The sequence below is a fragment of the Phascolarctos cinereus genome, unplaced genomic scaffold, assembly GCF_003287225.1.
Source record: "Phascolarctos cinereus isolate Bilbo 61053 unplaced genomic scaffold, phaCin_HiC Scaffold_726;HRSCAF=1367, whole genome shotgun sequence".
NCBI classification, from domain to species: Eukaryota; Metazoa; Chordata; class Mammalia; order Diprotodontia; family Phascolarctidae; genus Phascolarctos; species Phascolarctos cinereus.
The window spans coordinates 60612400-60630323 of NW_027556098.1; the positions used below are offsets into that span (position 1 = coordinate 60612400).

A 17924-nucleotide genomic window follows, 5' to 3' on the forward strand; every position below is an offset into this window, starting at 1 on the left:
GGAAAGTGGAAAAATTTAATACTTTTTTCTATGTACATTGTAAATCCCTATAGCAAAATTCATGGCTGAAGAAGCCCTGGAAGTACAATGCAAAAGATATTCACATCTAGTACATTTTTTCCCCTTTTTTTGGGGGGTGGGGGTGGTAGAGGAGAGAAGGTAGAGGTAGGTGGGATATACTTTTATGTAGTCAATCCTTTGGACCTCTAGAAGATTTCTGGAGAGGTGGACCAGGATGAGACCAAAGGCAAAGCATGAGATTAGAATGAATCAGGAGTACAGCTGTAGCATAAGGGAGTTTAGAGGCTGGTAGTGAGTTAACCTTCTCTCTTTGGATGAACTATACTAACACTGGTCTGATTCAAGGCATTTATTACACTATTAGACTTAAGCCCTATGTTAACTTTATTTTAAGCAGTAAAAGATTTACTATTTGTCTTATATGTCAAATCAGTACCAAAGTTAAATGGTGGTTTTCACCACCAAGAGCATTTTAAAGTTAGATAAAACTTGCCAGAACAATGGTCATATATACAAGACTGAAAAAAGCATCTTTAAACATTTTATGGGTAAATCTTGAATTATCTGTTCTGATTTGACAAGGAGGGTAACAGAAATAGCTAACAAATTTTTTTTTTTTACCGGTGACATGGGATTTGTGCCTTCTGCAACTGGTTGACAAGCTTCTGCTACAGCTCGAACATGGCCATAGCCAACGGCAGTTAGCAATAATTTGGCGATTTTAAGAGCATTAAGGTAGGCACCCCTTCGAGTTTCCATATCTGCATTTGGCAGGAAATTATTTCTAGTTAGCATGCTCAGGACAAGAGGCAAGCCACCACTTTTTAAGAAATTATACTGAAAGTCACTGGCATCTTCACCCAGAGGTGCATTGGCAGGCATCAACAAAGCATAAACTACCTGAAAGGAAAAAAAAAACATATATAAAGTCAAAAAACAAGTGCTGAAATATCTTTACAAATCTCTTCAATTTTCTGTCTCCCATTGTCTTTGAATATTACAAATAGGTTTTCATTACTATTTTACTCAATTATAATATCACACAAAAGGCAAAGAAAACTAAGAGAAAAATATGAAAACGAAAGAAAAATATTACAAACCTCTGTTAGATATAGCACTTGTGAGGCAGAGGGACCAAAGAAAAGTGAGTCAAGAGATGGACTGAGGCTGCTTTCTCCAAGTTTTGCATGATCTAAGCAAATAGCTCTCAGTTTTTCAACTGTAGTATTATCTGAAAATTTAAAAACGGAGTATTATGAACAGAGTTAACTTACATAGCATTAAATTACAAGATTAAAAATCATGAGTCAAGCTGTTAGATCAAAATCTCTGGATTGGTAAAGAATGATGTTTGATAGGCAACCCTGTGAATAAAATGTTAAGAGTTGAAGTTAGGAAGACCCAAGTGCTGCTGGGCAAGTCACTTAACTTCCCTCAACCTTAGTTTCCACATTTGTAAAATGGGGATAATAATACCTACCTCACAGGGTTGTTACAAGAATCAAATGCATTATTTGTAAAGCATAATGCAAACCCCAAAATGATACAGAAAACATTATTATTTTTCTTTAGGTATTAAAGTGATTGTAAAAAAAAAAGTACACGTTTTTTAAACTTACTGAAGGTATTATTATTAATACAAGGATTCCCAATCTTTCAACTATCCTTTTCAGGTACCATCCCCATTCTCTCCGCTGTGTCCTTTTCCATTCTTTATGACCAAAAACTTTAAGGAAATAAATATTAAGTAGTTCCTCGTCACAAAAAAAGTTGGGGGTTTCTGGCCGAAAGCAACATAGTTTAAATACCAATACAGCAATAATCAACTGGTAACAAAGATTATTCAACATGTAACAAGCACCATAAATAATGCTTTACTGCTGCTATACACACAATGTATATCATGTTCTCTATTACATAGCAATCCAAATAAAATCATTTGTTATACTGAAAGGAAGAAATAGAATTTTTACATAACTATTGTTAAAGAGCTATTATACTAATATAACTATTTATAGAAAAAAAGAGGGAAGCAAGATTTTTTCTATAATAGCTGTTCTAAATCTCTTCCCTGGGCTTATTTCTAATTTCTACCAAGAGAACAATCTAGTCTAGAAAAAACATTCTACATTACTCCAGATGGATAAGACAGTTTTTGGACTGTTTATCTATGCAGTGAGAAAAAAGGTCAAAGTTAGCTATCTAAGAAGTTTTACTTCATGCCTTCTAAAGAGATTCTAAAAGCAGAAAATGAAAGTTTAACACACTATTTAAACAAAATCACTGCATATAATAATCTAAGGCTCTACCAATATGGCATATTTATACAAACTTTTCATAATGTAAACATAAGCATAAAACTGTGGCTTGTAGATTTTTAGCAATAATTAACTGGTAGTGTTAAAACTAAACTTTCAAACCCAAATCTCCAAATTGTGGCAACATCATGACTCTAGCCACAAGAAAATATTAGTTTTCTGATACTGATGAATAAAAAGAGAAATGAAAATGAAAATGATTATTCATTACTCTCTCATTTCTTCCTTGAACACTCACTAGTTTTCTTCAAGCACTTTATATAGTCGATGGGTTTAACCATATGCAGATAAATCCCAGTTCTACACATGTAGCCCCAGTCTATCCTCCAAGCTTTAGTTCCTGATTACCAAATGTCTACTGGACATTTATTCCAAACTGGATGTCTTAGATGTATCTAAAACTAAATATGCCTGAAGCAGAACTTAATTTTTTTTTAAATCCTTAAACTCTCCTCCCTTCCAAACTTTCCTAATTCTGTCAAATGGCACTACCACCATTCTAATGTCACAGGTCTGTGATTTCAGTATTTTCTTCAATTCTTCATTCTTCTTCATCCCACATACAAATCAGTTGCCAAATCTCACTCTTTCTGCCTTCACATTTCTTGCATCCAACCACTTCTCTCCATTCACAATTAACACTTTAGTTCAGGCCCCCATCACTTAAGACCAATTATTACAACAGCCTCTCCTAATGCGTCCTTCTGCCCGTCTCACGACTCCAGTTCACTCTACATACTGCTGCCAAAGAAATATTCCTTGACTGTGTCATTCCCCTAATCAATCAATTCCAAAGGCTCCCTACTGCCCCTACAATCAAATATAAACTCCTCTTGTTTAGTTTTCAAAATCCTACAACATTACATTTCCTCTTGCCCTCTGGAATTCAACCAAAATGTTGTCCCTGCTATTCCTTACTCATGACCCTCCCTCTTCCATGTCTATGACTTTGCACAGGCTACCCCCCACACTTGGCACACCCCACACCCTTAGTTCTCCTTCCTAAGATTCCTTTCTGCCTTTAAGACATAGCTCAGGCAGTGTTTTCTTCATGAAGCTTTTCCAGATTCCTGTAAATGCTAGTGTCTTACCTCCTCAACTACTATGTGCATGTATTTATTAACTTTATAATGATGACAAAATATGATATAACTATATACATGTACATACATATACACACACACACACACACACACAATATTAGCTTATGAGGAGAAGGGATTGTTTCATTCTTTTTACTTTGTATTAAGGCAGCTAAGTGGCACACTACAAACAGCTCAGGGGCTAGAATCAAGATGAGAGTTCAAAGCTAGCCTCAGACAGTTGCTAAATGCATAATTCTGAGCAAGTCACTTAACCTGTCTGCCTCAGTTCTATGAACTATAAAATGAGGATAATAATAACACCTATCTCCCAGAGCTGTTGTGAGGACCCAATAATATTTGTAAAGCACTTAGCATCATGCCCAGCACAATAGTAGAAGCTTAATAAGTGATTGTTCTTTTCCCATTAAGTGTCTAACAGTGCCTTGCACATAGTAGGCAATTAATATATACTTGTTCTTGGCTAATGAGGAAATATGTTTTGCATGGCTTCATATATAAAATGGATATCATACTTCTTGCCTTCTCAATGGGTGGAAAAGGGGCTGGAAGGAGAGAGAATTTGGAATGGAAAATTTGAAACCTAAGGAAAAAAATAATTAAAACCATTGTTGACTGAGAAATTGATAAAATACTTAGAAAAATATGAGTGCCATGTATGGGTGTTGACTAAAGAAAAGTATCCTTTATGGTGGAACCCCCACCCCACTCCCCGTCATTATTTCACTTTTGGAATGGTGTGCCTGCAGGATTTTCAACAAAATGAGGATCCAGTAAACTATCATTTGCTTGAAAAAATATAGGCCTAATCAGGCATACTCCAATTAACTCATTATTCTTATTTACTACTGCATGATAGAATATAAAAGTTACTTTATTTTAATCAAGATAAACTGAATTCCAAGAGATTCAGTTATTCAAATTAATTTATAGAATCTGAACTTCAAGCACAGATCAAAAGAAGTAGAATAATATTCTGAATTATATTAATAATGGTTCAACTTTATTTTCTTGTATAGTGAAACAAACTTAAAAATGTATATTATATAATCCTGAGCATTAACATAAACATTAGGTTATTTTCCAAGTTAACTTAAATTTTAAAATATTACACGATTTATAAGTATCACAAAGATTCAATGATGTAAAATTTAAATATCAGTTAAAATCCAGAAAAATACTATCCTGTGTAAAGGACATAAGTTTCAGAAGATATCTTTTTTGTCTATATCACTACCTGAAGTCACTTCTAGTAATATGCTATTAAAACAGTAAATAAATATAATATGCAAATAAGGCATATTTCATTCTAGGGGAAAAAACTGATTGATAGGCAAGAAGCTAAAAAGAATAAGTAGCAAATCACTTTTCTGACTAGGAAAAATACCACAAGGGTTTTAGTATTCAGCAACAAATTTTTTTAAAATTTAGTTTTCTTCATTATCCCTGCAAAGCATAAAGTGGAGGGAAAGCAGGGAACTGAAAAGGAAAACTAAAAGAAGACTCAACAAGTTTATTTTGGATCCAGGAACCAGATAATTAAAAAAAAAATCAAAATGAAAAAGAATAGCATCATGCTGCCATAGGGAACTGGTTTCTCACCTTTGTAAAAAATAAAAATATACAAATATAAGAGAGAACACATTCCCCAGATGAACTTGTCCTATAAAAGGTTCTTAGAGTTTCCTCTGTAAAGGCTCAAAGATAGAGGTTAACATCTGGTCATGGTACTTTATTGGTCATGCTCCTTTCCTCCAGAGTACCCAGAGAACCAGGTCCAAGCACCATTCATGTAAGCCAAGAAGCCTGATAAGTCTACAGACAGGTCTCTACTCTTATCTCCAGGAATTATAAAAGTGAAACAGTAAAGTACATAAGTAGGAGGAAAGTTCATTTTTATCATTTTGAGGCAGCTAGGTGAGTTAGCAGATGAATCAGACCTGAAATCACGAAAGCTTGAGTCTCACACACTTACTAGATGCACGACCTTGGTATTTAACAAAGGTTACGTATCTTAACTTCTGTATTCCTCAGTTTCCTCATCTGTAAAATGAGGATAAAAATAGCACCTACCTCTCAGAGTAGTTGTGTGAGAATTAAATGAGATTTTTATAGAATGCTTCTCAACAAACTTTAAAAATCCAAACAAATGCTATTAATGATGATGATTACCATGATAAAATTATGTCTCAGCAATTTGGTATTGAAGAATTTCTTGAGCCAGTGCAACCATTTATTGCAATATTAGTCTCAAAAGTCTTGTTAAGAGTGCAATCAATTCAACCAACATTTTACATTGCACATAGTGCTTATTATGAGCAAAGCACTGTGCTAAGCCAAAGGGAAGCTATAAAGTTTAGATGAGACACAACCCCTCCCGATCTCCTGGACATTACAGTCTAGCAGGAAGATAAGGAACATATCCAAATAACTACAAATAAAAAAATTTAGGAAAGGTATTGCCCAAGTGTAATGTGAAGCTGGAATGTGGACAAGGGAGGGTCTCTATTGAATATGGGAATGGGACAGAGATGGATCAAGGAAGACTTAGTGCAAGAGAATACTTAAGTCTTTGAATTTAGAGCACAGCACATATAAAGGGGAGCAGTATTTAATATTAATATATTTTTATTATCTTTGGATCATTAGGTTATTAATCCTGAAATGTAATTTTAAGATATTAACTGTTCTAAAGGACACAATTATTATAAGGTAAAGCTGAAAAGGTAGGGTAGTGACAGTCTGTAAAAGGCTTTAATTAAGTGCTAGGCAAGTGCATGGGGGCAAAAATGTTGCACAGGCAGAATAAATAGCAAATCACTTTTCTGACTAGGAAAAATACCACAAGGGTTTTAGTATTCAGCAACAAACTGTAAATGACTGGCCATTAAAGTAAACAGAAGAGTCAAAGATGCTATTAAAGTTTTGAACATGGAATATTGTATGAATGGTACTACCACTGACAAAAAGGGTTAAGTCTGAAATAAGAGGAGATTTATTGCTAAAATCACTAAGATTAGTTTAAGAGATGTTGAGTTTGAGGTACTAAAGTAAAATAAAGGTAAATTATCATAAGCTGTAAGAGATAAGAATGTGGACCTTGGAAAAGAGGTCACCGTAGGGGGCAGCTAGGTGGCGCAGTGGATACAGCACCTGGCCCTGGAGTCAGGAGGACCTGAGTTCAAATCCAGCCTCAGACACATAACACTCATTAACTGTGTGACTCTGGGCAAATCATTTAACTCCAATTGCCACCCCCCCCAAAAAAAAAGAGGTCAGGGCTAGAGATATGGATTTGGGAGTTATATGTGATTGCTGAAAGGGTAGGAATAAATAAAACACCCAAGTAAATGCTCGTACAGACAAAAGAAGGCCAAGAAGAGATTTTTAGAAGTCTGGAAGAGACTGAACAAGTCTGTGAAGAAGACAGAGATGGTGAAGTAGTCAGAAGGAGTAGAATAAACAGAAGGAAACAGTGACTGACAGTATCAAATCCAACAATGGTAAAGGAGAATAAGGACTGAAAAATTTACTATTAGCTTTGATGATCAAGAGGTTGCCGTAATCTCCAAAAGAGAAGTTTCACTGGAACAGAACAACACATTTTCCATCTGTGTATCACTATACATATGGCATGCTCCCCAAACTGGTATTTTATTTAAGAAAAACTCATTTTTAAATTTGCTTACCTGGTGGCATAAGTTTCATAAGTACTCGAGCTCCATCTCTTAGGGGTGGCATGTTTAAGCTGCTACCCAAGTCTGCAACTTGCCAAAGGAAAGAAATATATCTGGGATGCATTGACATTATCTAAAATAAAATAACACATAAAAATTACTATCCTAGTTATTTTACTCAAAGTAAAACCATTTAACAAATGGACCAAATTCAGATTTAAAAAATATCTAAATCACTCTGATTTTTTAAATATTCTCTCTAAGAAGTTATGCTTTATATTCTCCTTTCATATTTTTATTCACAATTTTGTCCTATCTGAAATTACTCCTTCCATTTCGATTTTAAATCCTCCAAGATTCAGCTAAATCTCTCATCCAAAGTGAAGCTTTTCCAAATTACATCAGTACACATGGATTATGTTTTCTTTCCCTTAACACCTCCTATTGTACTTACTTGTTCTACACATTTGCCAGTTCATGTACTGCCTTCTAATATCCATATATTGCTGGATTAAACTATCAATTCTCTCCCAGTACAGAAATTACCTAATTCATAAAACTAACTTGGTATGAATGATCACCTCCTTCTCGGACTGATGTTCTACGGGTGGAGGGGGTCTTAGCTCATTGTAAGAAGTATTCCCAGCATAATGAAATATAACACAGAACACTGTGTTTTATGAGGTTATGAATACTGCTTATACGGTATATTTTGTACTATAAACCAGAGACATAAAACAAATATGAGTACAAATATTTTAAAAATTATGTGTACCTGAATATATACGGAGGTACATCATATAACAGAATTACTTAAATTTTAGGTTAAATCTTTTTCTTGCTGGCCTTAAAATTGACCATTTTTATCACTGTTTTGATGGAAGACATTCTAAGTTGTTGATAACCAATTAAAAAAAGTGAAACCATATCCACAGTCGATAAGTAGAGGAATACTTATATAGTTCTTTAACTTTCTAAATTCACGTCTCCTCTCAACTACATTTTTTTTTTTTGGCAACTGGGGTTAACACAGCTAGTTAAGTGTCAAGTGTTTGGTCTGAGGCTGGATTTGAATTCAGGTACTCCTGACTTCAGGGCTGGTGTTCTATCCACTGCGCCACCTAGCTGTCCCCTCAACTACATTCTAATACCATGAAAAGCAAGCTGTGTCTCAATACTGAGCATACTGCAGGGAACTTAGACATTACCTTGTACATTTTAACACCTTTAATAAATATTTAATTAGTTTATAAACTACTCACCACTCCAGGCAAACAGCTTTCTACCTCTGGATTGGGACCATCACTATAATGATTTCCATGGTTACCAGGAGAACCAGTTGATGAATCAGAAGAACTATCAGGACTTGAAGGCATATTGGAACTTATCTGTGTAAGTTTGGCTGTAATTAGCTGAAAATGTATTATATATTAAGAAATGAAGATAAGGAATATGTTTCCAAAAGAAGAAACAGACTTTACATATTTACATCTATAAAAATAAAAAAAGTAAAGACAGTGAAAACATGGTTTTAGAAGTCCAGGTATCTGTTCAAAAATGGAACCATTCAAATGAATATTCATTCTTCCAAAATAAACCAAAAACAATAATTTTCTTAGTAAGTATGAAAATTAAATGTACTTACCGTTTTATCTTTTAGGTTTAGTTGTCCAATTAGCTTCCTATCATCTGCAGGATCTACCAGTTCACCACCAATAAATAGCTCTACTTTTGTATGGGCACTATTAGCCTTAATACGATTGAGAATGCATCGTCTTACTGAACCAATTGTGTCATTTGTATGAGACCAGATGTCTAAGTCTTCCACCTGTCGGCCTTGATTTGGAAAACGAACTACCAACGTGATGTGCTTACCACGAAAAGCTCTGCAAGAAGAAGAAGGTTACATAATCACGTAAAGATATTTTATCAGGCTATACAATGTTATTTTAATTAGTTATAGGAGTAATTTCACCTGAAAATCTAATACTATTTTAAGATTAATTATAAGACAGAAACATCTTAATACCATAAGTATTTTCTGGATCTTGAAAACAAAATTCTCAGTGCTAGCTCCCCCCCTGCTGTTTGACCAACATTTAACATATTTAAGAAAAAACAATTACATTCCATTGGAAGATTGATATTTATCCTACATCATAAATATTCGTAGACATACAGTTTATACTGTAGTAACAAAAAAGTAAGATGTATTATAATTTTATTTATCTCTTTATGCTACCAGGTTTGAAATATATGAATCTCTAGAGAAATGCACAAGATTAAGAACTCCAAGTTGAATACATGAGCAAAATAATAACATTTGCATTTCTTCCGGAGAATCATCAATATTAAAATCCACCAAAATGGCATCTCTTTTTAAAATAATAGACTGTTTTTCTCAGATATTTAAAAGGACTGTATTTAAATAGTAACTTTCTAAAAATATATTGGCAACAGTGAAGTAAATTAATTGAAAGTAAGCAGTACTGAGGATATTTTTGCTACACAGGAATATAGTCACATCCCATAATAACTTGTTGAATGACCTGTTTTATAGAAATCATATCAGAAATTGTACCAAATATGATTAGTTTTTCACAATGTCTTGCTATACCTATTTGCCAAAAGTTCTAAAATGCCAACCTGTTTAAATTCAACTCAGCTATACAAGCAATCATTTATTATAAGCTTACTATGTGCAATTAACCGGCCTAGTAGGTGATAAGATACAAAAAGACATGGCTCCTGCCCTAAAGGAATGTATTTTTAAATGTAGGTGGGATGCACCTGGAGTAATAAAGGGGAGTTAACCTATGCAAATACTGTAAGGTAGAATGTTAAAGTATATATGGTAACACAATTTGGAGGATAAAGGGCATTTCAACAATAGAGGATGATGTGAACAAAGGCAGAGGCTAGAAAGCTTATAATATGTTTAAGAAACAATGTATAGACTGGTTTTGGCTAAATTTAATGCTCAATTAAAGAGTCTGGATTTATTTTGCTGGAAATGGGGAAGCAAGGGCTTCTGAAAACAAGGAAACATTATGATCCGAATTACACTTTATATGGACTTCTATGACCATAGTGTATAAGTTAGACTAGAGAAGGGAGTACTCAAATAACTCAGAAAGATTACTTTAGGAGAGGCCAAACTGAACTAGGGTGGTAGCAATGAGAAAATAAAGGAGTAGAGAGAAGTGAAATAGCATTTATTAAGCTCCTACTATGTGCAAAGCAACGTGTTAATTGCTTTATAAGTATCCCAATTGATCCTCACAATTATCCTATGAAGTAGGTATTGTTTTATCCCATTTTACAGATGAAAAAATTTAGTCATGGAAAGATTAAATGACTTGCCCAGGGTCACCTATCTAGTAAGTGTCTGAAGCTGAATTTGAATTCAGGTATTCCTGACTCCAGGCCCAGAGCTCTATCCATTGCACCACCAGCTGCTTCCAAACGGAAGTTTCAAAAATGACTTATAAATTTTAAGTTGAGATGACTAAGAGAATGGTGAGACCCTAAATAGAAAAAAAGGAAATTGAGAGAAAAGGATAGTTGTTAAAGAAAAGATAAGCCCTATCTAGGGCATGCTGAGTTTGAGGTACTGGCAAAAGATCCAGGAAAAAAATATTCAGCAGACAGATGAAATATGCATAGAAGCGTAATGGAAGACAGCAAAGAGAATCCAAGGATAAGGCCTCAGTTAATTGTATTTAAAGAATCAAGAAAGGTGAGAGTAATAAAACTTAGTGTAAGAAAAACAACAAATTAATAAATAAAACCAGAAGTTGGATTTATGAAAAACCAATAAAATAGATAACCATTGGTTAATATGATTTTTTTTTAAAAGGGAGAAGTACCAAATCTCTAGTATCAAAAATAGAGAGGGTGAATATACCATTAATGAGATGAAATCAAAGCAATTATTAAGTCATTTTGCTCAATTATAGGCCAATAAATTTAATAATTTAAGTGAAATGAAAGAATACTTACAAAAATATAAATTGCCTAGATTAATAGAAGAGGACATAGAATATCTAAATAAACCTACTTTTGAAAAAGACATTGAACAGGCCATAAATGAGCTCCCTAAGAAAAAAGCATCAGGACCAGACGGATGTACAAGTGAATTATACCGAACATTTAAAGATCAACTAATCCTAACATTAAATAATTTGGAATAATAGGCAAAGAAGGAGTCCTACCAAACTCCTTTTATGAAACAAATACAGTGCTGATAACTAAAACAGGAAGAGCAAAAAGAGAGAATGATAATTATGGACCAATTTCATTACTAAATATGGATGCAAAAATCCTAACTCAAATACTAACTAGGAGAGTACAACAACATATCACAAAGATTATACATTGTGGCTAAATAGAATTTATACCAGCAATGCACGGATGGTTTAAGAGAAGGAAAACTATTAACATAATTGATTATATCAATAAAAAAGTAACAAAAATCATATGGCTATAACACTAGATGCAAAAAAAGTTTTTGACAAAATACGACAACTCATTCTTATTAAAAACACTTGAAAGCATAGGTATAAATGGATTTTTCCTTAAAATGGTAAGAAATATCTACCTAAGACTAACAGCAAGCATTATTTATGATAGGAATGTAATAATATAAGATATGTAATATAATATGTTATATACATATAATATACAATAAAATAATAGGAATAACAGGAATAAGCTAGAAGCCTTCCCAATAATATAAAAAGTGAAATAGGGATTCCCATTATCACCAATATTCAATATTATATTAGAAATGCTAGCAATAACAGTAAGAGAAGAAAAAGAAATTGAAGGAATCAGAAGGGCAATGAAGTAACAAAACCATCTCTTTTTTGCTGATGACATGATGATATACTTGGAAAATCCTAGAGATTTAACTAAAAAGTTAGTTGAAATGATGATTTTAGCAAAGTAACAGGATATAAAATAAATCCACATAAATCATTAGCACTTCTATATATTGCCAAAAAAAAAAAACCAACAACAAAACCACCAAACCACTCAGCAAGAAAAGATAGTAAGAGATATCCCACTTAAAATAACTGGAGACATTATAATAACTGGCAGTATACCTGCAAAGAAAAACACAGGAACTACATGAACATAATTATAAAACACTTTTTACACAAATAAAGTCAGAGTTAAATAACTGGAGAAATACTAATTGTTAATGGGTTGGCAGAGCCAATGTAATAAAAATGACAATTCTACCTAATTGACTTATTTGATGTCATATGAATTAAATTACCAAAAAATTACTTTACTGAGCTTAAAAAGATAATAACAAAGGGTCAAGAATATCAAAGGAACTAATGAAAAAAACGTAAAGGAAGGTTTAGCAGTAACAGATCTTAAACTGTATTATAAGAGAGTAATTGTCAAAACTATTTGGTACTGGCTAAGAAACAGAAAGGTGGATTAGTGGAACAGAGTAAATATACAATACACAGCAGTAAATGACTATAGTAAGATTTAAGCTTTGGGGATAAGAATTCATTATTTGGTAAAAAATTGTTGGGAAAAGTGGAAAGCAGTCTGGCAGAAATTGGGTATAGACCACTATCTTACACCATTTACCAAGCTAAGGTCAAAATGGATACCTGACCTAGACATAAAGGGATATATCGTAAGAAAATTATAAGTACATGGAACATATTACCTATAACACTTATGGATAGAAGAATTTATGATTAAACACTAGAGTGCACTCTGAGATATAAAACGAATAATTTTTGTTACATTAAATTAAAAGGGTTTTGTACAAATAAAATGAATGTAGCTAAGATTAGAGGGTAAGCAGAAAATTAGAGAAAAATTTTACAGACAGTTTTTTAGATAAAGGTCTCATATCTCAAATATACTGAAAACTCTGTCAAATTTACAATATTAGTTACTCCCCAATTGATAAATGATCAAAGGATATGAACAGGCAGTTTTTTAATGAAGAAATCAAAACTACATATACTCATATGAAAAAATGCTCTAAAGCATTACTGATTAGAGAAATGCAAATTAAAACAACTCTGAGATATCATTTTACACCTATCAGACAGGCTAAGACAATCAAAGGGAAAAGCAACAATGTTGGAGAGGATATGGAAAAACTGAGACACCAATTCATTGTGGGTGGAATTGTGAACTGATTCAACAATTTTGGAGAGCAATCTGGGATTATGCCCAAAGAGTTATTAAACTGCTTATACCTTTTGACCCTGTAATGCCACTATTAGGTCTATTTCCAAAGCCGATTAGGGAAAAAGGAAAAGAAACTACATGTTCTAAAATGTTTACAGCAGCTCTCTTTGTGGTGGCGAAGAAATGGAAATCTGAGGAGCTGTCCATCAATTGGGGAATGGTTGAACAAGTTGTGGTATATGATTGTGATAGAATACTACTGCACTATAAGAAATGATGAGCTACTTGATTTTAGAAAAACATGGAAAGACTTGCATGAAATAATGAAGACAGAAATGAACAGAACCAAGAGAAGGTTGAATACAGTAACAGCAACACTGTTTGAACAACTGTGAATGATTGAGTTATTTCGAGTATCATAAATACTCAAAGCAACTACAAAGGAGCAATGAAAGAAGATGCTATCCACCTTCAGAAAAAGAACTGATAAACAGACTTGTGTGCGTGCACGTGTGTGGGGGGGGGAGAGAAGAGGTGATGACCTTCTGCAATGCGAGGTAGGAAGGGAGGGAGGGAGGTAGTTCAGTACTTAAAAATCTAACCAAAAAAAAATTTCATAAAAAAAAAATAGGTCTCTCCCCAAAAAGTATCAAAGAAGGAAACAGAAAACGAGCTTCCTTTCTAGTTACTCTAATTTGCAAACCTTCAAATTTGAAGACACGATATGTCTCTTAACTAGGCTACAAAAAAGTAGGATTTTTTTATCAAAAATATCTGCAAAGAAAAAGGAATAAACTGAAAGACTATGCTATTTAATTTTTTTCTAGCTTAATTTTCTGAAGATAGCTACTAGAAATTTTTAAAAGACATAATCAGTACAGAATTTTAATAGTTCATAATGTTCTCACAAACCTTGACATAGGTAGAATTGTCCTTTCTTCATGATAATCACTGTCACATTCATTTATATATTCCCTTAAAACAGTCAATACTCGCACCATTCGTATTGCTTCCTGTCGAGCACAATTAATACTGTCTTTGTCACCATCCAAAACACATAATGTATCATAGGAGGCTTTCAAGCGATCAAAGCAGGATTGAATGAAGTCTTCATGGATAGCTACCTAAAGAAAAATGCCCAAATCAGCCTGGTTAAAGCTGCTGACTTGAAATTTAAATAAATAACATTTATTTAGAATTGTGGAGTGACAGAATTGGAAAGCCCTTCAGAAGTCATCTAATTAAATACCCTCAATTCTACAAATGGGGAAAATGAAGCTTGGGGGTAAAAACAGCTAGCACTCATATGACAGTTTTAAGGTTACAAAATGCTTTACGTATGTTACCCCATTTGATCCCCACAACAACTCTGTGAAGTAAGGTAAGTCCTAGTATCACCATTTTACTGAGGCAGAGATTAAGAGACTAGCTCAGGCTCACACAGAATTTGAACTCAAATCTTCCTGACTTTAAGTCCAACTCTATCCCCTCTGCCACCTACTTGCCTAAATCACTTTCCTCAAGTCACAGAATAAATTGCCTGCAAATCAGGGATTAGAACCAAATCTCAAAGTTCCTGGGTCAATGCTATTTTACATGCGCGTGCGCATGCATGGACACACACACACACACACACACACACCCACACCATTAAATGGAAATATAATGAAATATAATTTCTTTCTCCTTTTTAAACAAAATTGTGAGGCAAATGACAGAGAAAATAAACTAACACCAAAAATTTACTTTAAAAAACTTCTAGGGTGGCTATTAGGACCAGTACAGATTAGTTATTATTACCACTTCACCTTATTATCTCAATTTTATACTTAGAAAACTAAAAACTAGCAACTAATGACTTGGATGCATTATGGAAAATCTGCTTATCAAAGATCTAAAGTGTGGTCAGTATCCTACATCGATCAGGAAAATGGACTATCAAATTAAGAAATCAACAATACGTGAAACAAAAAAGTTTCTGGTAAAGCTTCAGATAAACTGAGAAATTCTGTAATTTAGATGAAGCCTTTCTCCCTTAGTCACTTGATAGATCTATTTATTAAAGATTCACATTCATAGCTATCAAAAATTGGCACTGAATCCAAGACTTAAATGGATTTATGTACTCTCAAATTATAATAAATGAGGAATGTGTTGTGATTGTTTCTCTAAGGCATATTGACTATTATGCAACTTTTTGTATTACATTCTGAAGAACAAAGTATGGAAGGACAAAAATATTTTGCCTTTATTTAGAAACACTGTAAATGAACAGAAATAGGAAAACTGCAAATTGAAAAATGTTATATGTCCAAGTTATAACATACCAGGAAGATGCACTAAATTTTCCTTAATTCACATAATGCTACTCCTTTGGCTTCCACAGACCAATAACTTGGCAGGTAACAGAACTCTTTACTAAAACAGTAGAAATAATTTATACAACTATAGAGATAGAGATTAGACCTATGATCGTATTTATATAGGGAACCCTCTACTTACAGAGATTTCAAACTTCTGGAAAAAAGCAGGTGTCAAATTTGTGGGAAATAATCCTAACCAGATTACAATGTAATTGGGAAAAATTTAACATAATAAGTAAAAACAGAATACAACACACATAATAATAATTTGTGGTTTTCTAACTCAGTATGCAGCCATTTCTATTTGAGTTTGACACTACTGGCTGAGAGCAGTAGGCGAGTAAGTGACTTGCTAGAGCCACATAGTTAGTATACATCAGATGCAAGATTTGAATGCTGGCTCCTTATCCACTATACCACGCTGCCTCCAATTATACTTTACTAAGAATTAATGAGTAAAAAAGCTTTTAAAAAACCGAATTGTAAAAGTTTTGACAAATTTGCCCAAAATCAATATTTAATTCCTAAACATTCTTACCTGATTAACTTGCAACCTTGGTCCAAGGTTAGTATAGATCTCTTTAAGGAGGTCTATTGCTCTGCTGGCAATATCATCATTTCCCTGAATCACAACCTGGAGTTATAAATATTTATGTGTTAATATATTCTAAACATATATTTTGATCAAGTTTTAAAATCTACGTAATTCTTTTGTTTATTTCATATAGAGTACTTGATGATCAAAGGCAATTTGTTTTTAAGGTACTGTCAAATTTAGGTAGGATTAACATTCATAGTAGCATAAAGTCTTAAGGCTAGAAAAAACAAAAAAGAGATAGAATTATTTAACTCAATATCCCACCTACAATATCTCTGACAAGCAGGCAGTCTACTAGACTTTGCTTGAATTTAAATAACATGCTTAGTCAATCACATAAAATGAGAATCATTTAAGACAAACTTAAGTGTAGAAAAGACACAATTTGCTTAACTACATTAACTAAGAAAAAAGGTGCTTTCATCTTTACTCTTCACTTTTACTACTACCAGCGTCTTGGTAGTCAAGTGTTTAGTTCAGGTACTAATCAAAATCAACTCTCAATCAAGGAAGAGCAAATAAGAAACCATATAGAAGTTTAGCAAGAACAATCAAGTTAGCATTTTAAGGGTGTCATCTATATTTCTTCATACAGTTTCTAACTTAAAGAAGATTAAACTTTAACTGAAAAAAGCTTGTCTTAATTTGCTTGAGTTTCTAGAAAAGTATTATTTAACTCTAAAATAACAATAAAAGCTATAACAGATGGAATGCTAACGATACAATCTGTTTCAAGTACTACTTTCCTAGTAAGAATACAAAACGGCTAATATCAAACAGGATATAGCATTAAATACCTCAAAACACCTTAATAAGTTGGCTACTCCAATACTGACTGGAGATAGGAAGGGGCAAATATTTCAATCATAAGAGTGCATATGGGGAAAAAATGGAGAATTCTGTGAACGGTGAAAAACAACTTTATCAAATTGTGATAATAAACAGCAAATCTGGAGGGGTAAAAAATTACTACAGGACCAAAGATTACTATACAGCAAAGATCAATGAAATAAGAAAATAACCGCTCAGCTTAGGCATAAATACTTGTGAACATCTTATATTCTTAGCTGTAGAGTAAATATTACGGTAGATAAAAATGTTATAAATGCTGTATTCACTGACAATTCTATACTTACCCTCCAAAGGTAATCTAAACCGATTAATTCCAAATCATCCATCATATAGGCTCGCCTTTTTGCTACTAATTTCCCTTCTCGACAGTTCACAGCTTTGAAGAAACGCTCAAAACATTTCATTCCATTTTCTGTTAATAGGGAAGGATCGAGCTGAAGCACATTATTTTCAAAGAAGTCTTTATTAATGTCAGGATCTAGGTCTGGTTCATCTCCCATCAATTTGGAATACCACTTAAAGCAGGCTTCACGATCACAAAGGTAAACCGCATTTTCAGCTAAACATTTCCAAATTTGCTTTGCCTGAGGAGCACACAGCCATAGTTGACCATCCTTCAATAAAAATCTTGAAAAAAGACAAGAAACTAGGAATTAATACAGCATACATGACAATGCCCTTAGACTAAAAACAGTATCAAACAAAATTACACCAGGTTGGGGGGGTGGAAGTGTGCATAGTAATGAAGGGACATTTATATGGCATCTAATACATGTCAGGCACTGTATTAAGTACTTCATAAATGTAAGTTCACTGGATGT

The 17924-nt window shown here is 33.4% G+C and overlaps 1 protein-coding gene across 6 annotated transcripts in view; it reads right to left on the bottom strand.

The window, feature by feature from the left end:
• USP9X (ubiquitin specific peptidase 9 X-linked) overlaps positions 1 to 17924 on the bottom strand; it is a 178800-nt gene that overhangs the window by 72627 nt on the left and 88249 nt on the right. For all 6 annotated transcript variants that reach the window (XM_020967081.2, XM_020967080.2, XM_078146581.1 and 3 more), the window contains 8 exons: positions 17388 to 17730; positions 16192 to 16287; positions 14203 to 14414; positions 8765 to 9005; positions 8382 to 8531; positions 7132 to 7252; positions 1122 to 1252; positions 643 to 921 (listed from right to left, as the gene is read on the bottom strand). In XM_020967081.2, the coding sequence (XP_020822740.1) occupies positions 643 to 921; positions 1122 to 1252; positions 7132 to 7252; positions 8382 to 8531; positions 8765 to 9005; positions 14203 to 14414; positions 16192 to 16287; positions 17388 to 17730 (1573 nt within the window). The remainder of the gene's footprint in view (positions 1 to 642; positions 922 to 1121; positions 1253 to 7131; positions 7253 to 8381; positions 8532 to 8764; positions 9006 to 14202; positions 14415 to 16191; positions 16288 to 17387; positions 17731 to 17924) is intronic.